The sequence below is a fragment of the Hemiscyllium ocellatum genome, chromosome 14 (assembly GCF_020745735.1).
Source record: "Hemiscyllium ocellatum isolate sHemOce1 chromosome 14, sHemOce1.pat.X.cur, whole genome shotgun sequence".
Lineage (NCBI taxonomy): Eukaryota > Metazoa > Chordata > Chondrichthyes > Orectolobiformes > Hemiscylliidae > Hemiscyllium > Hemiscyllium ocellatum.
In genome coordinates, this window is record NC_083414.1 from 902,062 (window position 1) to 928,239 (window position 26,178).

At 44.9% G+C, this 26,178-nt stretch overlaps 1 protein-coding gene across 1 annotated transcript in view; it reads left to right on the top strand.

Annotated features, from left to right (window-relative positions):
* The first annotated feature begins 10,188 nt into the window (after positions 1-10,188).
* Positions 10,189-26,178, top strand: part of LOC132822203 (cytochrome b-c1 complex subunit 1, mitochondrial-like) — a 41,493-nt gene continuing 25,503 nt past the window's right edge. Inside the window, exons 1-7 of the mRNA XM_060835278.1 lie at positions 10,189-10,297; positions 10,924-11,064; positions 11,751-11,837; positions 19,352-19,481; positions 20,293-20,491; positions 23,373-23,452; positions 25,496-25,611. Coding sequence (XP_060691261.1) covers positions 10,244-10,297; positions 10,924-11,064; positions 11,751-11,837; positions 19,352-19,481; positions 20,293-20,491; positions 23,373-23,452; positions 25,496-25,611 — 807 coding nt within the window. The 5' untranslated portion in view covers positions 10,189-10,243. The remainder of the gene's footprint in view (positions 10,298-10,923; positions 11,065-11,750; positions 11,838-19,351; positions 19,482-20,292; positions 20,492-23,372; positions 23,453-25,495; positions 25,612-26,178) is intronic.

Below are 26,178 nucleotides of genomic sequence, written 5' to 3' on the forward strand. Positions count from 1 at the left end.
TCCCACATTCCAAAGATGGGCGGATCAGGTGAATTGGCCATGCTAAATTGCCCGTAGTGTTAGGTAAGGGGTAAATGTAGGGGTCTGGGTGGGTTGCGCTTCGGCAGGTCGGTGTGGACTTGTTGGGCCGAAGGGCCTGTTTCCACACTAAGTAATCTAATCTAAACCTATGGTAATCTAATCTAAATACATGAAGCATAATGGATCTGGTGGGGAACATTAGGTACAAAATAGCACATGGAATTATGATCTTTGAACAGTGACAGTGAGCTGTCTGAACACAGGGGAATGGGAACTTTGTGATGCCTTCTGAAATGTAAGCAAGAGAAAGAAGGAACGAAAGACAGGAGAGTAATACGTATCAAAGAATCTATTACAAGGCGGGGAAGGGATAAGGAGACCGCAGATTCAGGAACAACAAAACTAGAAGGACTGCAAATGCTGGAAATCAGAAACTGCTGGAGAAACCTAGTAGGTCTGGCAGCATCTGTGAAGAGAGAAAGTTAATGTTTGGGTCAAGTGATTCTTCTTCAGGACAGAAACTGGCAGATCTGCTGCGTTTTTGTTAATGAATCTATCGGGCTAGAATTAACATAAGAATATAAAGAGTAGCCCATCAGACCAGCTCCACCCTTTGATACAACACTGGCTGAGCCTGAGTTTCACCTCCACTCTCTCGTTCACACACCTAATCCCTCGAGAAACCCTAACTCAAGCTTAAATATATTCACTGGGATGGAGAATTCCAATGATTCACAATCCCCTGAGCAGAAAATTTACAGCCCAGGAACAGGCCCTTTGGCCCTCCAAGCCTGAGCCGATCCAAATGTACTGTCTAAACCTGTCGGTCAATTCCTAAGCAACTGTATCCCTCAGTTCCCCATCCTACTCCTGCATCTGTCCAGATGCATCTTAAGTGAATCTACTGTGCCACAGGGGTCACTGTTGTTTGTAAGAGACATAAATGATCTGGATAGGGGCACTGTTGGTATGATCAGCAAGTTTGCAGATGACATGAAGATTGGTGGAGTAGCAGAAAGCATAAGGGGCTGTCAGAGAATACAGGAGGATATAGATAGGCTGGAGAGTTGGGTGGCAAAGTGGCAGATGGATTTCAATCCAGACAAATGTGAGGTGATGCATTCAGGCAAGACTAATTCTAGAGTGAATTATACAATGAACGGAAGAGCCTTGGGAAAAGTTGATGAGCAGAGAGATCTGGGAGTGCAGGTCCATTGTACCCTGAAGGTTGCTGCACAGGTGGATAGAGTGGACAAGAAGGCATATAGTGTGCTTGCCTTCATCGGACGGGGTATTGAGTATAAGAGCTGGCAGGTCATGTTAAAATTGTACAAGACATTGGTTCGGCCGCATTTAGAATACTGTGTACAGTTCTGGTCACCACATTACCAAAAGGATGTGGATGCTTTGGAGAGGGTGCAGAGAAGGTTTGAGGATGTTGCCTGGTATGGAAGGTGCTAGCTATGAAGAGAGGTTGAGTAGGTTTGTTTTGTTTTCATTAGAAAAAAGGAGATTGAGGGGGGGACCTGATTGAGGTTTACAAAATCATGAAGGACATAGACAGGGGGGATAGAGACAAGCTTTTTCCCAGGGTGAAGGATTCAATAACGAGAGGTCACACTTTCAAGGTGAGAGGTGGAAAGTTTAAGTGGGGTATACGCACCAAGTACTTCATACAGAGGGTGGGGGGAGTCTGGAACGTGTTGCCAACAGAGGTGGTAGAGGCAGGCACGGTAGATTCATCTAAGATGCATCTGGACAGATGTATGATCAGGTGGGGAGCAGAGGGATACAGATACTTGGGAATTCACTGACAGGTTTAGACAGTACACTTGGATCGGCTCAGGCTTGGAGGGCCGAAGGGCCTGTTCCTGGACTGTAAACTTTCTTTGTTCTATGTTCGGACATTGCTCCTCATCTCAGTCCAAAAGCATCAGTCGCTCGTCTGGAGACTCTGTATTTCCAAGTTCCAGATTACCTGGTAAAAAGGCCTGAACCGTTTCCATTCACCAACATCCTCCGCTACCTGGCTGAGCTCATCCTCACCCTGAACAACTTCTCTTTTAGCTCCTCTCACTTTCTATAGTTCAGGTGGGTTATTCTTTTCCCTTTATGGGGTATGTGTAACATTCCTGGTTCCAGTCCTATTCTGGCCCAACGCACAGATATATCCATGACATCATCAGTGCTGCTTCCTTATCAGGAATTGGAAATGTTCATTAATTTTGCTTCGAATTTCTACCCTGCTCTCACCTTCACCTGGTCTATCTCTGAGTCCTCCCTCCCCCTCCTCAACATCTTTGTGTCCATTTCTGGGGATAGGTGGACCACCAACTCCCACAGCTAACTTGTCAATCTATCCTCACAGTCTAGATTAGTGTGGTGCTGGAAAAGCACAGCAGGTCAGGCAGCATCTGTGCAGCAGGAAAATCAACATTTCGGGCAAAAGCCCTTCGTCTATCCTTACACCCTACTTCCTGTTGTTATGAAGGTGTGGGTGTGTACAGTACCTTTAAGAGAGAGAGGAAACTAGCAAGGATTGAAAGCAGACAGTGTGCTGAACAATTTAAACATGTAACATTTGGTTGACACAAATAGCTGGTTCTGTGTTGCCATGGTACAAAAACAAATTCAAATTTGGCCAATCAGTTTAAATTATTCCCCAGAGACCAAAGTCCAATCGAATTTGAATTTTACTGTTTGGGTTGACATCAAACCAATTAAATGATCCGATGTTTTTGGGGTATAAAACCAGACATATTGAACAGTCAGAGGGAGAACAGCAAAAAGCTACCAAGTAATAACAGCCATCAACACAGCTCTCTGAAAGGTACCTGTCCCTAAGAAATTTGTGCAGCAGAAGACTGAAGCTGACCTAGAGAAATCTACAGAGAAAGTTCGACATCTGATGATGACAACTAGGTTTGAAATTGATTTGCTGTAAAATTTAAGAGGGGATTTATCAGACCAGTATTGTAGAGTGGGAGGTAAAAGATAGGTTTAACAGAAAGGAGTTGTAAATAGTTGTTGAATGTTCTCTTTTGGACTAAAGAAAATAAAATTGTTAATTGTTACTTTAAATAGTGAGATCTTGGATAGTTACTTTTCGAAATTTAACAGGTTAAGGCACGAGGTTAGCTTCTCTGTGTGTCAGGTTTAAGTTAGCAGACGGGTTTACTCTGTGTTGTAAGAGTTTGGGGGCTAGTCGCAAGAAATAGAACAGTTTGGGTCTCAGATTCATGATTTGAACAGGTTTAGACAGATCCAGTCTGAGATTTGGACAGATTTGAATAGATTTGGGGTACGAGAAAAGCCCAGTAGATTTAAACACTTACCGGTTAGTGTCCAAGATCTTTAAATAAAACATAGGTGAGACAATTTGTTTAGTTTTGGTTACATGTAGTTGGTTAAATTAAAAGTGAGAGAACTGGCTCTTAAAATTAGTAAAGAGTTTCTGGGGTTTGAAAATGATTCTCAAATTTGCCAAGAAAATTTAGAAAGAAATGACCCTACTCTTAAAATTGGGAAAGAGGCTAGAATTCGGTTAAACCAAGGACAAACATAAAGCTGAAATTGTAAGGAAATTACTCAAACCACTTAGATGTGTCGGAGAAACAAACAAGTGCAGTAGAGTTAGAAAAACTTAAATTACAATTGAAGAAAATGGAGTTAGAAGATGAACAATGGGAGAGAGAAGAGAAAGAGGAAAAAGAGGGAGAGGAAAAAAAAGAGAGAGAAAGAGAAGACAGAGGAAAGAGAGAGAGAAGATTCTTAGCTGAGCAAAAAGAGAAAGATTTGAACTTGAGAAGTTGCGACTTAGTCATCAAAGTCAAGTTAACAGGATGGAGATTAAAAGAGAAGGTAGCGATATATACAAATATCAAAACTCTGCCACATTTTGATCAGAACGATGTTGAAGCCTTCTTTATTTCATTTGAAAATTTGGCTAGGCAGATGGAGTGGTCCGAAGATTTATGGATAATGCTACTTCAGACTAAACTGGTCGGCAGAGCTAGTGGGTATTTGCCACGCTGTCAGATGAGGTGCCAAGAGATTATGAAGAGGTCAAACAGGCTATTTTAAGTGTTTATGAATTGGTACCAGAAGCATATAGACAGCAGTTCAGAAACACAAAGAAGAAACCAGATCAGACTTATGTTGAGTTTGAAAGAATTATACAGAGTCATTTTGATAGATGGGTGTGGACTTTAAAAATGGATAAGATCTATGAAGCTCTACAAGAGATTAATCTGCTGGAGAAGTTTAAAAACTCACTTCCAGTGATGGTAAGAATTCACATGGATAAACAGAAAGTTCAGGAAGTGAGAAGCGCAGCAGAGTTAGCAGATGAGTACATGTTGGTGCATAAGACAAGCTTCTGGCCAGAATTTCATCGTGTGAGGGATAGAAGTTGGGAGAAGGGGAGATCCTACACTATAAAACAAAGAGTAGAGAACACTGATAAGTATTCATCACAGGTTAAAGACAAAGAGTGAAAAGGTAGTGAAAGTCTCAGGTGTTTTCACTGTAATGGGACACAGAAAATTACAGTGCTGGTTATTTCAGAAGGGCACTGATAGACAGAAATTTAGTGCTCCCCTATGTAAGATCAGATTGGAGTGCCAATCCAAGATTGGGGAAGTAACAGTGGGAGTGATTGACAGAGTGTCAGTTCCAGGAATCCAGTTTGTTCTTGGGAATGATTTGGGAGGATCCAACATGGGAGTGACACCCACGTTGTGGAGAAGCCCAAGGAAGACCAAGAAACAGAGGAGTTAAAACAAAACTATCCTGGTATTTTCCCAGACTGCGTAGTAACAAGATTCCACTATCGTAAGTCACGGCACAAAGTGAAAAATAAAGAGAAAGGTGAAGGAGTTGAGGTTCAGTTAGCGGACTCCCTGCTTGATGTAATAGTGCAGGAAAAACATGAACAGGCAGAGGGTCAGACAGAAGTGTTTACCCCTGACAGGCTAAGGGACTTGCAACAGCAAGACAAAACAATAAAAGATATATATGTGGATGCGTACTCTGAAAAGGAGGCAGAGAATATTCCTGAGGGTTAATTTCTGAAAGATAAAATCCTAAGGTGGAAACAGAGACCATGACAGGTTAGTGCAGAGGAGAACTGGGCTGAAATGCACCAGTTTGCATTGCCAGTAGTATACAGACAGGAAGTGTTACAGGTAGCACATGAACTACCTGTAGGAGGTCATTTAGGGGAATGAAAGACTCAAGCTAAGGTACAAAAACAATTTTATAGCCTGGAATGCACAAGGAGGTGGTTAACTTTTGCTGTACATGTCATACATGGCAAATGGTGGGTAAGCCACAGGCAGTAATAAAACCAGCCGCTTTGTTGCCAATTCCCACATTTGAAGAACCTTTCACACGGGTTGTAACTGATTGTGTAGGTCTCCTCCCGAGATCTAAAACTGGGAACCAGTACTTGTTAACCATAATGAATGTGTCCACCAGATTTCTGGAGGCAGTTCCATTATGAATTTTAAGGAAAAAAAGGCGGTAGAGGTGGTATCCTAGTTGTATTTTTTGCCATTAGGGATGCTCCAAATGAATCTACTCAGTTTATTCCCTTTGAGTTAATATTCAGACATGAAGTGAGAGGCCCTTTGAAATTAATTAAAGAAAAATTCACAGGACTGAAGTCAGAGATCTCACACTTAGATTGAGGATCTAAAATTTGAATTGTGTTTATTGTCAGAAGCAACAAGTATATGTAGGTTTTTACTAACCACAAAATAGTTTTTCAACTTAAAATAATACAACAAAATGGCTGAGAATAATGATTGAACTCTGTGAACTTGTACTGTTGTTTTGCAGAATTAAGCTAAAATCCAAAGAGGATGTTGGAGTTTTCATAAAATGAAAACTGACACATTAATTGACCATTCAAACTAACCTTGAACTGCTACCATAGCACGATGATTTACATAATTAAGATTTCTTTCCAGGGAATATCATTGGATTAGCCTGTTGTCAATCATGTTGATTGGACTTTTATTGTAGTTAAGGACCCTTTCTGAGGAAATATCATTGTATTAACCTGTTGTAAATCATGTCATCTTATAATATGTGATTGGTATTTTCCTGTAATTAAGGCTGTACTGTCTCTTAAAAAAAATAAATAATGTGTAATTTTCTAATGTAATTGCACAACTTCACCATGGAACACAGAAGCTTGAACCTCTGTGTGGCTGGACAGAATTGCATCAAGATGCCTTAATTTAATAAACTAATGACCCTTGCTTTGTGCAGACCGCATTCTGTTGATTCTTTTGACCGATTTCAAACCAAGAGGCCTCTCTTGAGGGGTTCAGATCTTCAAGATTATGTATCAGAGGTGAGGGAGAGATTAAATAGAGTAGGTGAGTTAGCTAAACAGCACCTAAAGAGGGCACAGTGTAGAATGAAGCAGATGGCAGATAAAAGCTCTGAGACTTGGACGTTTTTCCGAGGGCATGATGTGTCAGTACTGCTACCAGTGATAGGAGATCCCTTCAAAGCCAGGTTTAGTGGTCCCTATCAAATTGAGAAAAAACTGAGTCAGGTGAACTATCTGGTAAAGATGCCAGATTGAAGAAAACGGTATCGGGTATATCATGTGAACATGCTGAAACTGTATTATACTAGAGAGAAAGAACTGGAGAAACAGGTGATAGTTACTGTTCCACAGAGTGAGGAATCAAATCCAGATGATGTGAATTTTGGTGTGCCTCAAAATATGTTAAAAACTGAAGAAATCCTTGAGGAGTGGGATAGGTTAGTAAACTCTGGTGTCAGGAGTACAGAATGCAGTTGAAAGGTTTGTTACTGAAGTATAAGGACATATGTGAGAATCAGATGGGGAGGACTAGTGCTGTTGTGCATGAAGTAGACATAGGGAATGCTGTTCTGATAAAACAATACTCCTATCGGCTTAATCCTCTGAAAGCCAGACAGGTCCAGATGGAGGGAGAGGCCATGCTCGATGAGGATATCATCAAACTGAGTCAGAGCGAGTGGAGTTCACTGATCGTCTTAGTTCCCAAATTGGATGGGACTTAATGATTTTGTGTAGATTATTGGAAGATCAATGCCATTACAAAATCAGATCATATCCAAAACTGAGATTGGAGGACTGTATCGAGAAAGTCGGACAAGCCAGTTACATCACCAAGTTGGATTTACTGCGTGGTTACTGATAGTTACCTTTATCAGAGATGGTGAAAGAAATTTCTGCGTTTGTAACCCTAAATGGGCGATATCAGTTTAAAGTGATGCCCTTTGGAATGAAGAATGTACCTGCCACATTCCAAAGACTCATGAACAGAGTTGTGACTGGGTTAACAAACTGTGCAGTCTATTTGGGCGATGTAGTGATCTTTACTAAGTCCTGGAGAGATCACATGGGACAGTTGGCAGTGTTCTTTGAATGACTACAAGAAACAAAACTAATAATAAACTTAAATAAAACTGAATTTGCATAAACAGAGGTGACGTTCTTGGGACATAATATCAGTCGTGGAAGGTTGACCCCACGGAACGCAAAGATGAAGGCTTATCGAGGAATTTCCATGGTCAACTTTGAGGAAAGTAATGCTTCAATTCTTGGGACTAACCAGATTCTATCAGAAGTTTATTCCAAACTTCAGCAGTGTAGTGACACTGTTAAGCAATTTGCTGAGGAAGAACACAGGTTTCGGTGGACAGAACAATGCCAGGAGGCTTTTAACCAGTTAGAAGCAATATTAACCACAGCATCAGTTTTAGCTACACCAAAGTTTTCAAAACCCTTCAAGGTTGCCATCGATACTAGTGACATCGGAGTTGGAGCTGTACTGCTACAGGAAGATGAGGATGGGATTGAACTGCAAGTTGGTTACTTTTCACAGAAACTCAACATCCACCAGAGGAGACACGCCATGAATGAAAAAGAACTATTGATTTTGGTAATGGTCTTGCAACATTTTAATGGGTACATCACGAACAATGTGTTGGAGATGGTTGTGTACACGGATAACAATCCTCTTACATTCTTATAACACTTTAAGGACAAGAATCTGAGACTATTTCATGGAGTCTTATGTTACAGAATTTTAATTTACAAATTGTAAATGTTGTATACTGTAAGAATGTAATCGCTGATGCATTATGGTGGATTTAACTGATTGCTATCTATTCAATGTTATATATGTACGTGAAGAAGTTAATATGAACTTAGATTAAAGTCATACGTATGTCATGGTAATGTGTTAAGAAATAGAGAAAAAAATGAAGCCATCTTTTCATTATGATGTTTTATTGTTTCCTTTGGGGGGAGGTGTTATGAAGGTGTAGGTACGTACTGTACCTTTAAGAGACTGAGGGATCGAGCAAGGACTGATTGAAGCAGACAGTGCGCTGAACAGTTTAAAAATGTAACACTTGGTTGACACAAATAGCTGGTTCTGTGTTGCCATGAAACAAAAATTCATCCAAACAGTTTAAATTGTGCCCGAGAGACCAAAATCCAATCGAATTTGAATTTTACTGTTTGGGATGACATCAAACCAATAAAATATCCGATGTTTTGAGGTTTAAAACCAGATATGTTGAACATCGGGGGGAGAGCAGCAAAGATCTACCAACAGCGATCTGTGAAAGGTACCTGTCCCCAGGGAATTGGAAAAGCAGCTGATCCAGAGAAATCTACAGAGAGTTCACATCCGAATATAACAACCGGGTTTAAACCTGAATTGCAGCAAATGTAAGAGGGAATTTATTGGACAAGTATTGGGACTGGGAGATAAAAGATAGGTTTAACAGAGAGGAAATGTAAATAGGTGTTTAATGTTTGGACTTAAAGAATAAAATTGTTAACTTTTACTTTAAATAATGAGATTTGGGAAGATTCTTTACCGCTTGAAATTTAACAGATTACGGCAGGAGGTGAGTTTCTGTGTGTCTGGTTTAAATTATCAGAAATTAAATAATTAATATTAAAGACACATGTTCCACCAGGACAACTTTGACAACTGAGACCTCCGGAGCTGAAGGAGGCGCTGTGCCGGGAGCAGTGAGACCTCCGGGGCTGAAGGAGGCGCTGTGCGGGGAGGAGTGACACCTCCGGAGCTGAAGGAGGTGCTGTGTCGGGAGGAGTGAGACCTCCGGGGCTGAAGGAGGCGCTGTGCCGGGAGGAGTGAGACCTCCGGGGCTGTAGGGGCCACTGTGCCGGGAGGAGTGAGACCTCCGGGGCTGTAGGGGTCGCTGTGCCGGGAGGAGTGAGACCTACGGGGCTGAAGGGGTCGCTGTGCCGGGAGGAGTGAGACCTCCGGGGCTGTAGGGGTCGCTGTGCCGGGAGGGGGTGAGACTTCCAGGGCAGAAGGAGGCGCTGTGCCGGGAGGAGTGAGACCTCCGGGGCTGAAGGAGGCGCTGTGCCGGGAGGAGTGACACCTCCGGGGCTAAAGGAGGCGCTGCGCCGGGAGGACTGAGACCTCCGGGTCTGGAAGAGGCGCTGTGTCGGGAGGAGTGACACCTCCGGGGCTGAAGGAGGCGCTGTGTCTGGAGGACTGAGACCTCCGGGGCTGAAGGAGGCGCTGCGCCGGGAGGAGTGAGACCTCCGGGGCTGAAGGAGGCGCTGCGCCGGGAGGAGTGAGACCTCCGGGGCTGAAGGGGCCGCTGTGCCGGGAGGAGTGAGACCTCCGGGGCTGAAGGAGGCGCTGCGCCGGGAGGAGTGAGACCTCCGGGGCTGAAGGAGGCGCTGTGCGGGGAGGAGTGACACCTCCGGAGCTGAAGGAGGTGCTGTGTCGGGAGGAGTGAGACCTCCGGGGCTGAAGGAGGCGCTGCGCCGGGAGGAGTGAGACCTCCGGGGCTGAAGGAGGCGCTGTGCCGGGAGGAGTGAGACCTCCGGGGCTGTAGGGGCCGCTGTGCCGGGAGGAGTGAGACCTCCGGGGCTGAAGGAGGCGCTGTGCCGGGAGGAGTGAGACCTCCGGGGCTGAAGGAGGCGCTGTGCGGGGAGGAGTGAGACATCCGGGGCTGAAGGAGGCGCTGCGCCGGGAGGAGTGAGACCTCCGGGGCTGAAGGAGGCGCTGCGCCGGGAGGAGTGAGACCTCCGGGGCTGAAGGAGGCGCTGTGCCGGGAGGAGTGAGACCTCCGGGGCTGAAGGAGGCGCTGTGCCGGGAGGAGTGAGACCTCCGGGGCTGAAGGAGGCGCTGTGCCGGGAGGAGTCAGCCCGCTGGCAGTGATGGCGGTGCCGGGTGTTCTCCGAGCGGGGTGTGCGCTTCTCCGGGCTGGCGCCGTGAGTCCCGGGGTCCGAGGTCGGGGATGGGGATGCGGTGGGGTCGGGGGCAGGGCCAGTGGATCCCGCGCGCGGGCAAATGGTCAGCGGGAGTCGGGCAACAGCGGCCTTCGGAGTGAGGCCGAGCTCGGACACCGCGAAGGTCAAACCCTGGGGCGGGTTCAGGGGCCATGGGGGAGGGGAGAGAACCGGGGGGAGTGAGGGGAGGGGACAGTGTGGGGGGTGGGGGGGACAGTGTGGGGGGGGGGGGGGGGAGAGAATGGGGGGGAGGGGAACAGAGTGGAGGGAGGGGGGAGAATGGGGAAGGGGAGATTGGGGCAGAGTGGGGGGAACAGAATGTGGGGAAGGGGGATGGGGAGAGGGGACAGAGTGGGGGGGAGGGGGGAGAATGGGGTTGAGTGAGGGGGAGGGGGCAGAGTGCGGTGTAGGGTGTGAGAATTGGGGAGGGGCAGAGTGGGGGGAGGGGGGAGAACGAGGTAGAGTGGGGGGGAAGGGAGGGGTGTGAATGGGGCAGAGTGGGCGGGGGGAAGGGAGTGGGGATTTGAGTGAGCAGTGGATGGGCTGAGTGAGGTGGGGTTATGGGTTTTTGTTGATTGCTGCCTTGCTCTCTCCCCCTCTCCCCACAGCCGACTCTGCTCAGAGCAAAGCGATTTCAGAGTGCAGTGTCTTACGCTCAAACCGTCAGCAACATTCCTGAAACAAAGCTGTCAGCACTAGACAATGGGCTCCGTGTGGCCACAGAAGAATCTGATCAGCCGACATGCACTGTGAGCAAGCTTTGCTGCTACCCATTTCTTCAATACTGTCTGTTCAGGTATATCCCCCAACGCCCACATCCTGGGCACTGGAAATCTGAAATAATGTCAGAAAATGGTGGAGAAACTCAACAGATTTGTAACATCTGTGGAGAGAGAGAGAGAAACAGATTTAATGTTTCATCTCCATTTCAGTTTTAAAGATTTCAGATTTCCAGCATCCACAGTATTTTGCTTTAATTTGTGTAGAATGATGATTCCTAAAGCAAATCAGGTCTAAGACATTGCAAATGGGGGTGAGAGTTGAATCTTTTCGCCTCCAAAGTTCATTATACCTGTGTGATACCAGCTCATTTTCGATATATTGTTCCCAGTCATTCCAGTTGCAACTCTTCACCTCCAGGTTTTCCAGACACACGCCAGACCCTCTGCCAGTTCTTTGTGATTTTGGGTCGTGAATCTCATTGAGCTATTTGACTGTTGAAGGCATCACAGCTAACTTCATGCAAGACCTGTGCATTGCTGTGTTTTGATGGGTGCCCTATCCTTGGCTGAGTTACCTGCTTAGCCAAATGCTCTGAATCAGCTCATTCTGCCAAAACATTTCTTCACTCAGTGAGCTGCCGCACAGTGCACCTTCCCTGCAATAACTTAGCCACGAAGCTGACATTAAGCTCATTGTTCCTGTCTCTATGCAGGTCGGCGTGTGGATCGATGTTGGCAGCAGGTACGAGAATGAGAAAAACAATGGCGTTTCAAACTTCTTGGAGCACGTAGTCTTGAAGGTAGAGTATGAGGTCCAAGTGTCTGCTGTGCATCTGAGGAACGGGGTTGAGCTTTGATGGCAAGGCGTGTTATAAAGAGTTTTTCATCTTGTACTCATCAGGACAATTTGGGTGGCAAGGTGGTTCAGTGGTTAGCACTGCTGCCTCAGTGTCAGGGACCCAGGTTCGATTCTATCCTAGGGCGACTGTCTGTGTGGTGTTTGCACGTACTCCCCGTGTCTGCGCGGGTTTCTTCTGGTTTCCTTCCACAGTCCAAGGATGTGCAGGTTAGGTGGATTGGCCGTGCTAAACTGCCTATAGTGTCCAGGTTAAGTGAGTTAGCCATGGTTAATGTGAAGTTATGGGGATAGAGTAGGCGTGGATCTGGGTGGGATACTCTTTTGTCCATTAGTATGGACTCGATGGACCGAATGGCCAGTTTGTGCATTGTAGGGATTCTGTATTAATTTGCAAGAATGCCATTTTAAGGGGGAACCAATATTTATGTTGTATGAGAGGAGAGTTCTGATTGGTGAATGTAAAGTCCACTTGCCAGTCAGAGTTTAGAAAAATGAGGGCAGGACAGACGAGGTGCCGAGGGAATGTTTCCCCTGAATGAGGACCAGGCACCAGGGACACGGTCTCAGAATACGCGATCGGCCACTTAGGATGGACATGAGGAAGTATTTCTTCACTCAGAGGGTGGTCAGTTCTCTGCTACAAAAAGCTGTAGAGGCCAAGTCATTGAGTATATTTTTAAAAAAGCAGGTGGGTGATTTTAAAGATATTAAGGGTTATTTGGGGGTGGGGGCAAGCGAACTAGGGACAGTGAGAGAATGGCCCACCCTTGCTTCTAGTTTTTGATTCTATGATTGGTAGAGATGCTGCCATGGAGAATCTATCAATTAATGATGACAGACAGAGAACTGGTGGATTTTAAAATGTTTTAAACCACGTAGGTTGACTCTGATTGGTCAGGGTATTGCTTTGAGAAATGAACCAACAAATGACTGACCTGTTGGTGTTGAGTTGAAATGAGTGCAGTGTATGCACATGATCTTTCTATGGGCTCCCAGTTGAGCCAGGATGGCCCATAGTTGGTAGAGCGTCTGATTTCCAGTCTGAGAGTCCAGTTTGTGTCCCTCTTTAGGTGATACTTTGAGGGACTCTTGTGGTGTAGCGGTATTGTCCCTATCCCTGGAGTGAGAGACCCGGGTTGAAGTCCCATCTGTTTTAGAGATATATAGTAACCTCTCTGAAAGAATGGTTTAGAAAAAATAGATGTGGGCTCCCAGTACTAATTCCCCTAGCACCGAACCAGGAGACCTGGGTTCAAGTTCCACCTTCTCTAGAATTGCCATAACATCTCGTAACAGGATGATTAGGAAATATCTGCAGTGCCCTGTGTGTCAGTATATTTTACTCTGTTACGTAAGGAACCTAGCTGAATGTTCTGGTTGCCCTGGTATAGGAAGGATGTTATTAAACTGGAAAGGGTGCAAAAAGGATTTGCAAGGGTCTTATCGAGACTGGAATTTCAGTTATACGGATAGGCTGGGACTTTTTTCCCCTGGACGTAGGAGGCTGAAGCGTGATCTTATTGAGGTTTATAAAATCATGGCGGCAATAGATCGCATGAATAGCCGATGTCTTTTCTCAGTGTAGGGGATCCAGAACTAGAGTGCATAGGTTTATGGTGAGAGGGGGAAAATTTAAAAGGCATCTGAGGGGCAACCTTTTCCACACAGATAGTTCATGTATGGAAGGAGCTGCCAAAACAACTGGTAGAAGTGGGTACAATTATAACGTTTAAAAGACATTTAGACAGGTACATGATTCGGAAGGTGGATATAGGTTGTGTATTAGAGTGGTGCTGGAAAAGCACAGCAATTCAGGCAGCATCCGAGGAGCAGGAAAATCGACGTTTCGGGCAAAAGCTGATGAAGAACTTTTGCCTGAAACGTTGATTTTCCTGCTCGGATGCTGCCTGACCTGCTGTGCTTTTCCAGCACCACTCTAATTTAGACTCTGGTTTCCAGCATCTGCAGTCCTTGTTTTTACTCAGATGGATATGGGTCAAACGAAGGTAATTGGGACTGGTTCAGTTTAGGAAACCAGGTTGGGCCTGTCAGCCTGTTTCCATGCTGTATGACTCTGATTCTGGTTGAAGAAATTCTTCCTCACCTCACTTTTAAAGGTTTATCCCCTCACCCCGAGGCTGTGCTCCCTGGTTCTAATCTCTTACCATGGGAAATATCTCCACATCCACTCTATCCAGGCCTCTCAGCATCTTGTAAGTCTCGATCAGATTCTGCCTTTCATTCTTCCAAACTCCATCGAGTAGACTCTGAGTCCACAACCACACTGCATATGAATGCCCTTCATCCCCGCGATGATAGGCGCTTATCTTATTTCGCAGTCACGTGTCAAAGGCACCTTGTCAGAGGCCTTTCAGAAATCCAAATAGATTACATCCACTGCCTCTCCTTTGTCTAACTTGCTCATTATTTGCTCAAAGAATTATAACAGATTTGTCAGGTATGACCATCATCTTGTATACCTCTATCAAGTCACCTTTCATCCTCTGGATTCCTCAACCTTTCTGGTGACCAGAACTGAACGCAATATTCCAAGGGTGGTCGAACTAGGGCTGTATAGAACTGCAGGATAATGTCGCAGCTCTTAAACTCAATTCCCTTGCTAACGAAAGCCAATACACCATACGTCTTCTCAATAGCCCTATCAACTTAGGTGGCAACTTTGAGGGATCTGTGGACGTGGACCCCAAGATCCCTCTGTTCCTCTACACTGGGAAAATAAGGTACATAAGGTCCAAGCAGCTAAGAACAGAATGGATCTTGGAAGAATATCAGGAGAGTGGGACCAAACTTAAATGAGGAATCCAGCGGGCTAAAAGGGGTCATGAAATAACTTTAGCAAGCAGAATGAAGGAGAATCCCAAGGTCTTTTATTCATATATAAGAAGCAAGAGGGTAACTAGAGAAAGGGTTGGTCCACTAAAGGATAATGAAGGACGGTTGTGTTTCGAAGGTTTACGAGAATGGTGCCTGGTATGGAAGGTGCTAGCTATGAAGAGAGGTTGAGTAGGTCAGGATTGTTTTCATTAGAAAAAAGGAGATTGAGGTGGGACCCGATTGAGGTTTACAAAATCATGAAGGGTATAGACAGAGATAAGCTTTTTCCCAGGGTCAGGGATTCAGTAACAAGAGGTCATGCTTTCAAGGTGAGAAGTGAAAAGTTTAAGGGGGACACATGCGGGAAGTACTTCACACGGAGGGTGGTGGGTGTCTGGAACATGTTACCAGCAGAGGTAGTAGAGGCAGGCACGGTAGATTCATTTAAGATGTGTCTGGACAGATGCATGAGTAGGTGGGGAGCAGAGGGATACAGATGCTTAGGAATTGGGTGATAGGTTTAGACAGTGGATTTAGATCGGCTCAGGCTTGGAGGGCCAAAGGGCCTATTCCTGGGCTGTACATTTTCGTTGATCTTTGCCAGGAATCCTGCTTTTAAGCCTGTATTCTGTATTCAAATTTGACCTTCTGAAATGAATCGCTTCATACTTTTCCAGGTTAAACTCCATCTGCCACTTGTCAGCCCAGTTCTGCATCCTGTCAGCCCTTTACGCTATCTGACATTCTACCAACCTTTGTGTCATCGACAATCTTTATAACCCATCCTTCCATTTCCTCAACCAAGTCATTTATAAAAATCACAAAGAGCAGAGGCCCCAGAACAGATCTATGCGGAACATCACTGGTCACTGAGCTCGAAGCTGAATACTTTCCATCTACTACTACCCTGTGTCTTCTATGGGCACATCCTCCTTCTTAACACCAACCTATGCAAGCATATCAGCGTGGTTAATGCTATCCTCACGAACATCAAGGTCCCTCTCACTCGTGAATACTGAAGCAAAGTATTCATTAAGGACCTCCCCTACTTTCTCCGAGTTCAGGCACAATTTCATTCCACTATGCCTGATGGGCACTACCCTCACTCTGGCCATCCTCTTGTTCCCCACATAAGTGTAGAATGTCTTAGGGTTTTCCTTAATCCCAACCAATAAAGCTTCCTCATGCCCTCTTCTAGCTCTCCAAAGTCCATTCTTCAGTTCCTTCCTGGCTACCTTGTAACTCTCTAGAGCCATGTCTGATCTTTGCCGCCTCAATCTTAAGCTTCCTTCTTCCTCTTGACTAGATGTTCCACATCCCTTGTCACCTAAGGTGCCTTCACCCTCCCCTCTCTTCCTTGCCTCAGTGGGACAGAGCAATCCAGCACTGTCAACAACCTCTACATTCCTGTTGAGCATTTCCCTGGGAACATTCGTTTCCAATTGAGGTGTCCCAGTTCCTGACTAATAGCATTGTAGTTCCCCCTCACTAAACTAAATACTTTGCTCTTCTTCCTCTTCATGAGTATAATAAAAGTCAGGGAGTTGTGATCACTATCAATGAAATGCTCTCCCACAGAGAGATCTGACACTTGGCCTGGTTCGTTGCCAAGCACCAAATCCAGTTTGGCCTTCCCATAGTCGGCCTATCTACCTATTGAGTCAGGGATTCTTCGTGAACACACCTGACAAAACTGTTGCATCCAAACTATTTGAACTAAGGAGGTTCCATTCAATATTAGGGAAGTTAAAGTCACCCATAGCAACAACCCTTTTACTTCTGCACCTTTCCAAAATCTACCTCCCAACAATTCTGGGCAGGTCCTTGTAGTTCCTTCCTTCAATTGTGATACTATTACATCTCATTCCCTCTCAAACTGCAAGGTAAATTCTATCATGTGATGGTCACTATCTCCTAAGGGTTCCTTCAACTCCAGCTCCCTAATCTAGTCTGCCTCATTGTCCATTTGAAATCCCGAACTGCCTGTTCCCTAGTGATTTCTACCACAAGCTGCTCCTAAAACCATCTTGTAGACATTCCACAAATTCCTTTTTTTTTTGAGATCCACTACCAACCTGATTTTCCCAGTCCACCTGGATATTGAAGTTTCCCGTGATTATTGTAAGTGCCTTTCTTACATAGCTTTTCTATGTTGTGATTTATTTTCCCCACATCTTGACTAATGCTAAGAGGCCTGTACATAACTCCCATCGGGATCATCTTTTTGGGTTCTCAACTTTTATGTCTTCCGATACTGTATCATTTCACAGTATCTGTATTAATGTATCTAATTGTCAATATCACCAATTTCAAACTTTTGTCAAAAAGTGTGGTGCTGGAAAACCACAGCAGGTCAGGCAGCATCCAAGGAGCAGGAGAGTTGAAATATTGTGAAAGGTGGGGAAGGGGGCTGAAAGATAAATGGGGTGGTTGTGGGGCTGGAGGGATGGTAACTGGGAAGATGATAGGTGGTTGCCGGTGGGGGTTGATGGTGATAGGTCGGAGCGGGTAGTTGGGAAGGAAGATGGACACGTAGGACAGTTCAAGAGGGCGATGTTGAGTTGGAGACTTGGATCTGGGATGAGTTGGGGAAACTTTGTTGTAACTAGTGGACGAGTGGGACAAAGACACAAAGCAGTTCATTCTCCGACTGGACCATAACAATAATCACAGAGAGAGAAGCTCAAAACTGAGGAGATTTTTCTCATCATATGTTGCTAAACAGTAGTGTGTAGAGTTTGAATTTTGTGTCATACTTGGGAATGGGTACTTGGGACATGAGTAATCTTTGTCAGCTTTGACAAAGGGTCAGTTAGACTCAAAATGTCAGCTTTTTCTCTCCTTTAAAATCTGATTGAAGATTTGTAGCTCGGGTATCCGTTGTTGTGGTTCTGCTCGCCGAGCTGGAAGTTTTTGTTGCAAACGTTTCGTTCCCTGGCTAGGGAACATCATCAGTGCTGTTGGAGCCTCGTGTGAAGCGCAGCTTTGATGTTTCTTCCGGTATTTATATTGGTTTGTTCTTGCCGCTTCCGGGTGTCAGTTTCAGCTGCAGTGATTTGTATGTGGGGTCCAGGTCGATGTTTCTGTTGATGGATGTTCTTGCCGTTTCCGGGTGTCAGTTTCAGCTGTAGCGGTTTGTATATGGTGTCCAGGTCAATGTGTCTGTTGATGGAGTTTGGGGATGAATGCCATGCTTCTAGGAATTCTCTGGCTGTTCTCTGTCTGGCTTGTCCTATGATAGTGGTGTTTTCCCAGTCAAATGCATGTTGCTGGTTGTCTGAGTGTATGGCTACTAGAGATAGCTGGTCGTGTCGTTTTGTGGCTAGCTGATGTTCATGGATGCGGATTGTTAGCTGTCTTCCTGTTTGTCCTATATAGTGTTTTGTGCAGTCCTTGCATGGTATTTTGTAAACTACGTTAGTTTGGCTCATGCTGGGTATTGGGTCCTTTGTTCTAGTGAGTTGTTGTCTGAGCGTGGATGTTGGCTTGTGTGCTGTTATGAGTCCTAAGGGTCGCAGTAGTCTGGCTGTCAGTTCTGAGACGCTCCTGACGTATGGTAGAGTGGCTAGTCCTTTTGGTTGTGGCATGTCCTCGTTCCTCGGTCTATCTCTTAGGCATCTGGTGATAAAGTTGCGTGGGTATCCGTTTTTGGCGAATACTTTGTATAGATGTTCCTCTTCCTCTTTTCGCAGTTCTGGTGTACTGCAGTGTGTTGTGGCCCTTTTGAATAGTGTCCTGATGCAGCTTCGTTTGTGTGTGTTGGGGTGGTTACTTTCATAGTTTAAGACTTGGTCTGTGTGTGTTGATTTCCTGTGTACCCTTGTGGTGAATTCTCCGTTGGGTGTTCTCTCTACTAACACATCTAGGAATGGGAGTTGGCTATCCTTTTCCTCTTCTCGTGTGAATCGGATTCCTGTGAGTGTGGCGTTGATGATTCGGTGTGTTTTTTCTATATCTGTGTTTTTGATGATTACAAAGGTGTCATCAACATATCTGATCCCGAGTTTGGGTTGGATTTGTGGTAGGGCTGTATGTTCTAACCTTTGCATAACTGCCTCTGCTATGAGTCCCGAGATTGGTGATCCCATGGGTGTTCCGTTGATTTGTTCGTATATCTGATTGTTGAATGTAAAGTGTGTGGTGAGGCACAGGTCCAGTAGTTTAAGTATGCCGTCCTTGTTGATAGGTTCGGCCTCCTGTGTTCTGTTATGTATGTCCAGTAGGTTGGCTATTGTTTCTCTGGCTAGGGTTTTGTCAATTGAAGTGAACAGTGCTGTCACGTCGAATGATACCATGGTTTCTTCTTTGTCTATGTGTGTATTCCTGATGACGTCCAAGAATTCCTGTGTTGATTGTATGGAGTGTTTGGATCCGCTGACTAGGTGTTTCAGTTTTTGTTGTAGTTCTTTGGCCAGTTTGTATGCTGGTGTCCCTGGTAGTGATCTCTCCTTACAGATGCTGCCAGACCTGCTGAGATTTTCCAGCATTTTTCTCTTTTGGTTTCAGATTCCAGCATCCGCAGTAATTTGCTTTTATCATGAGTAATCATGTTTATTGGGTGAGGGAGGAAGGTTGCAAAATATTGAGTATTTTAGAGAAATGTGAAACTGTGTTTTCCAGGGAACGAAGAAACATCCGCAACATGTTTTGGAGAATGAGGTGGAGAGCCTTGGGGCTCATCTGAATGCATACACTTCTCGTGAGCAGACTGCCTACTACATGAAATCATTGGCTAAGGATTTACCAAAAGGTACTGAACATTTCACAGACTTTTGGATATTATTCAAATGTTTATTTGGTGCTTTTGTCTGTAAGTTAGGGTGCAGGATTTGAATTTGTATGAACTCCACTTCCTTACCCTGAGAGAGGGTCTGCAATGTTAAATACAAACCCAGCATCACAGAAGACGTTGATTTGGCCCATTGTGACGATGCTGAAGTCTTTGAAGCTGCTACTCAGTTCCTTTCCCTGTATTTATCGTGAGAATCCTTCAGCATTTTGATATGTCTTTTTGGCATGGATTCCTTTGTCCCATTATACATTCCAGTTAGGTCAATGTGAACCCTGGTTTGTGCTGAACCCACTTCTCAGTGAATCCACAGCGTCCTGGGTTAGTGGCTGTATTGAAATCAGACCTTTGGCGAAAAGGTATTCGAGGGAATGGAGCTGAGCAATGCCTTCACACCAATTGGATGGAAGGATTTTGATGGCAAACCTGCTGATAAATGTGTATTCATAAATTTATTATGGACGACCTTGAGGTTGAGGGGGTCTTGATTACCATAGGAACCCTTCCTCTATCTTTGCAAGTTAACAGTGAGTGGGTATGATGATGTGGTGAAGAACGAATGAGTGTGACATGTAGGAAACAGTTTAGCTGCCTGTGAATGGCCTAATCTTAAACTGCTAGTTAAAGCCCTGTTAAACAATGCAGAATTAGTTACTGCCATAGTTTAGCATTGTCAAACTCTGCTAGTTACTACTGCTGCTACATTGGTTCTATGCTGCTAGTTAAAATGGTCACACGCATCTGTTTGAATTGATGCATTTTTCTTTAACAGCTGTGGAAATCCTTGGTGACCTGGTACAGAACAGCTCACTATCAGAACCAGAGCTGGAACAAGGACGGAAGCTGATCCTACGGGAGATGCAGGAGATGGAGAGCAACCTGGATGAGGTGGTGTTTGATTATCTTCACGCCACTGCCTTTCAGGGGACACCCCTGGCCTTCCCTGTGGTGGGGCCCACTGAGAATGTCAAGTAAGTTGGTTCTTGTTCCTTTGTGAGGGGGGTCACTGGCTGATTTATGGCCTTTTGTTAGCTGCCCTTGATCGACCTCCTTGAACCACTGCAGTCCATGTGCTGTCAGTAAATCAATAATACTGTTAGACAATAGACAATAGGTGCAGGAGTTGGCCATTCTGCCCTTTGAGCCTGCACCACCATTCAATATGATCATGGCTGATCGTCCTTAATCAGTACCCTGTTCCTGCCTTATCTACAAAACAATTGATTCTACTATCATTGAGAGCTCTATCCAACTCTTTCTTAAATGAATCCAGAGACTGGGCCTCCACTGCCCTCTGGGGCAGAGCATTCCACACAGCCACCACTCTCTGGGTGAAGAAGTTTCTCCTCATCTCTGTCCTAAATGGTCTACCCCATATTTTTAAGCTGTGTCCTCTGGTTCGGCACTCACCCATCAGCAGAAACATGTTTCCTGTCTCCTGAGTGTCCAATCCTTTAATAATCTTATATGTCTCAATCAGATCCCCTCTCAGTCTTCTAACCTCAAGGGTATATAAGCCCAGTCGCTCCAGTCTTTCAGTGTAATGTAGTCCCTCCATTCCAGGAATTGACCTCGTGAACCTACGCTGCACTCCCTCAATAGCCAGAATGTCTTTCCTCAAATTTGGAGACCAGAACTGCACACAATACTCCAGGTGTGGTCTCACCAGGGCCCTGTACAGCTGCAGAAGAACCTCTTTGCTTCTGTACTCAATCTCTCTTGTTATGAAGGCCAGCATGCTATTAGCCTTCTTCACTACCTGCTGTACCTGCATGCTTACCTTCATTGACTGGTGTACAAGAACACCCAGATCTCTCTGTACTGCCCCTTTACCTAAATTGATTCCATTTAGGTAGTAATTTGCCTTCCTGTTCTTGCCACCAAAGTGGATAACCATACATTTATCCACATTGAACTGCATCTGCCATGCATCTGACCATTCACCTAACTTGTCCAGGTCACCCTGTAATCTCCTAACATCCTCCTCACATTTTACCCTTCCACCCAGCTTAGTATCATCAGCAAATTTGCTAATGTTATTACTAATACCATCATCTATATCATTAACATATATTGTAAAAAGCTGCGGTCCCAGCACTGATCCCTGCGCTACCCCACTGGTCACTGCCTGCCATTCCAAAATGGAGCTGTTTATCACTACTTTGTTTCCTGTCAGCCAGCCAACTTTCAATCCAATCTAGTACTTTGCCCCCAATATCATGCGCCATAATTTTGCTCACTAACCTCCTATGTGGGACTTTATCAAAAGCTTTCTGAAAGTCCAGGTACACTACATCTACTGGATCTCCCTTGTCCATCTTCAGAGTTACATCCTCAAAAAATTCCAGAAGATTAGTCAAGCATGATTTCCCCTTCATAAATCCATGCTGACTCTGACCTATCCTGTTACTGCTATCCAGATGTGCAGTAATTTCATCCTTTATAATAGACTCCAGCATCTTTCCCACCACCGAGGTCAGACTAACTGGTCTATAACTCCCTGCTTTCTCTCTCCCACCTTTCTTTAAAAAGTGGTTAGGGAGGGAATTCCAGGATTTTAACCCAGCGACAGTGAAGAAACGAGGATATATTTCCAAGCCAGAACGGTGAATGATTTGGAGAAGTATTCCCATGGATCTGCTGCCCTTGCCCTTCTCAATGATAGGTTTAGAAGCTGCAGCCTAAGGAGCTTTGAGTTGCTGCAATGCACCAGCTAACACTGAACGCCTGTGGGGGAGGGAGTGAATGTTTCTGGATGTGGTGCCAATCAAGCAGATTACTTTGTCCTGGATGGTGTCAAGCTTCTTGTGTTGTTGGGGTTACACCCATTCAAGCAAGTGGGGAGTATTCCATCACACTCTTGACTTGTGCTTTGTACATGGTGGACAGGGTTTGGGGAAATAGGAGGTGAATTACTTGCTGCAGGTTAGTTTCTGTATTTATATGGCTGGTCCAATTCAGTTTCTGGTCATTGGTAACTCTCAGGCTGTTGATAGTGCTGCCACTGAATGTCTGTGAGAGATGGTCATTGGTTGGCAATTGTGGGGGATAAATGTTAGTTTGGAGGAGATGGCCTAGTGGTAATATCGTTAGAGTATTAATCCAGAAACTCAACTCATGTTCCTGGGAGCTGGGTTTGAGTTTTGCCATGGCACATGATGGAATTTGAAAAAGAGAATCAGAAATTAAGAATCTACTGATCACCATGAAACCATTGCTGGTTGTTGGAAAAATGTATCCAGTTCACTGATGTCCTTCAAGAAATGAAACCTGCCATCCTGTCCTGGCCCACATGCGACTTCAGACCTGCAGCAGTGTGATTGACTCACGACTGCCTTAACAAATCAATCAGGTCAAAGGGAAGGCGACGGGCAGTAAATGCTGACCAGCCAGCAGCATCCATGTCCTCTGAGTGAATCAAAAAAAAACTTGCCACTTGTCAGCCCAAGCCGGGAGTTGTGAATGGTGCTGCACATGGTGCGTTCATCAGTGAACATCCCTCTCTCTGAACTTATGATGGAGGGAAGGTCATTTTTGAAGCAGCTGACTATGGTTGGAAATAGGATGCTCTCTTAAGGAACTGAAGGTCCTTCTAGATGCAGTGACAATAAATGAGCCTTTGAGCCAGAGCCTGGTTTCAAGTCCTACCTGTTCCAGAGGTGTGTAGTAACATTTCTGAATGATTGTGTTAGAAAATATCTCCCCTTAGGACCTGAGAATGAAATGATTGACTTTCAGCAACAGAGGATGAACCTACTGGATTTGCCAATAGCATAATCCTTTACTAAATTGAGGTTCTAATACCAAGATGTTGATTGTTAATGATTAATCAATTTTCTTTTTGCTGTTCAGGTCATTGAGTCGCAGCAGCCTCAAAGAGTTCATGAACAATCATTACAAAGCTCCGAGAATAGTCGTGGCTGCCTCAGGAGGTGAGAATATGATCAGCTCCAAACTCAGCTGGAGTTTGTGTTACTTTAGGAAGGATATTGAGGTCTTGCAGTTGGTGCAGAGGAGAACTATTACAATAGTGAGGAATAAGGTTTGTTTATTTGGATGATTGGAAAGGCAGGAGAAAGGTTAAGGCTTAATTAACTTGAGGCATTCAGCATGATGATGGGTTTTGATTGGAGTAAAGGACAGACCTTTTCTAACGGTAGGAGGGTCAGTAACCAGTGGGGGGCAGTATTTTTGACCATGTGATCCTGAACAGCTGCCTGAAAGGGTAGTGGAAGCAGATTGAATAATAACTTTGGGAAGGTCTTGAATAAATAGTGGAATAGACAACTTCCATTGTTGTGGAGAAAGAGAATGGAAGTGAGACTAAGATGTCTCATGTGGAGTATATGGAAAATTGTGAAATTGTCTATTTTGGCAGAAGAACTTATACACTTAATGGTAAGGTCCTAGGGAGTGTTGCTGAACAAAGAGACCTTGGAGTGCAGGTTCATAGCTCCTTGAAAGTGGAGTCACAGGTAGATAGGATAGTGAAGAAGACATTTGGTATACTTTCCTTTATTGGTCAGGGTATTGAGTACAGGAGTTGGGAGGTCATGTTGCGGCTGTACAGGACATTGGGTAGGCCACAGTTGGAATATTCCGTGCAGTTCTGGTCTCCTTCCTATCGGAAAGATGTTGTGAAACTTGAAAGGTTCAGAAAAGATTGATAAGGATGTTGCCAGGGTTGGAGGATTTGAGCTATAGGGAGAGGCTGAACAGGGGCTGTTCAAGGGCTCTGGCCTGTTTTTCCCTGGAGCGTCAGAGGCTGAGGGCTGACCTTTATAGAGGCTTACAAAATTGAGGGCCATGGATAGAGTAAATAGGCAAAGTCTTTTCCCTGGAGTCGGGGAGTCCAGAACTAGAGGGCATAGGTTTAGGGTGAGAGGGGAAAGATCTAAGAGACCTTCGGGGCAACTTTTTCACACAGAGGGTGGTACATGTATGGAATGAGCTGCCAGAGGATGTGGTGGAGGCTGGTACAATTACAACATTTAAGAGGCATCTGGCTGGGTGTATGAATAGGAAGGGTTTGGAGGGATATGGGTCGGGTGCTGGCAGGTGGGACTAGATTTGGTTGGGATATCTGGTCGGCATGGATGGGTTGGACCGAAGGGTCTGTTTCCGTGCTGTACATCTCTGACTCTGTAATGAAGAGATGAGCGTGATCTAACTTGTGGGAGATTGCAGATGGATTTGGGTGTCATAGTTCAATATTCACAAGGTTAGTATGCAAATGAAGCAAAAATTAGGAATGTTAATAATGTTAGCATTTTCATAGAAATTTCATAGCATTTATCACAAAGGGTATTGAATGCAACGGTTATGCTTCATCGTATTCATGGCACTTTATCTGGAGTGCTAATTTCCTTATTTAAGCAATGATGTAAATGCGTTGGAAGCAGTTTATAGAAGGTTTAACAGATGAATAATATGGGGAAAGGTTGAGCAGGTTAAGCATTTATTATCAGGGGTTCTGAAGCATGAAAGATGATGAAGCAACTGGGTGGATGTGGAAGGGATGCGTTCCTCCTGTGGACAAATTTAGAGCTGAAGCTCATTACTTAAAAATCAAGAGTCCCCAGTTTCAAACAGGAACGGCAAAAATCTTTGCTGAGACTCGTGAGTCTTGGGAATTCTCTTCCTGAAAAGGTGGTAGGAGATGAGTCCGTGAATGTTTTCAAGACTGAGCTAGGTAAATTCATGTTGAACTGGGGATTGTGGCAGGTTATTGGGTGAAGGCATGATTTGAGGTTACAATCAGATGATCTTATTGAATGGTAGAGCAGGATTGAGAGGTCAAATGGCCAACTTCCTGTAGGTGTTTGGGGTAGCTCTGCTGGAGGGCCAGTATGGACTCAAGGCTGAATGGCCTCCTTTCCCGTAATTCTCTAATTATTATAGTAAGGTGAAGAGTTTTAGTGTTTGAGGGTTGGTGTTTTGGATAATGACAGTGATGTGTGTGCTTGTCTCCTCAGGTGTTCAGCATGATGAGGTGCTGAGGCTGGTCCGGGAGCACTTTGGTGGCGTTTCCTTCAAATACGAGAATGATACGATCCCAATGCTGGCCCCATGTCGCTTCACAGGAAGTCAGGTCAGTATGACCTCGTCTAGTATGGTCACTAATCACAGGAGCAGCAGCCTGTTAGATATTTCAGTACCTGCCTTAACTGACACTGAGCCTGGAACTGAAAGAGCCCAGCCTCTACCTTCATGCTGTGCTATTTCCTCTGACTTAAAGAAAGGGGACACTTCGGTCATTTGAAATATCAGTCAGAAGAGAGTAAAGTTTTAGGGGCAGGACTCGACAAAGTGGAAGCACCTGTTATTGGAGATGTGACTTCAGGAGGACTTGGCTCTAGGCACCCAATCAGGAAGGAGGGTTAAACCAGAGCGTTGAAGTAAATTGGAGGATGAGGATTGGTCACTGGGAGGAAGATGAGGAACTGGGATTGGTTAGTGGTGAGGGACTGAGAAACTGGGATTGGTTCTGGGGTGTTAAGAAGGTTAAGGCATTGAATAAATTGAGTGTGTAAGAGATTGAATCAAACCACAGGACTAGAGCCAAGGCTTAAACTGGAGGTGTAGTGGCAGTGTGGATTAATCAGTATTACAGACTGGGAGGTGTGAAAGGTTGATTATTGAGCAGCTGGAACGTAGA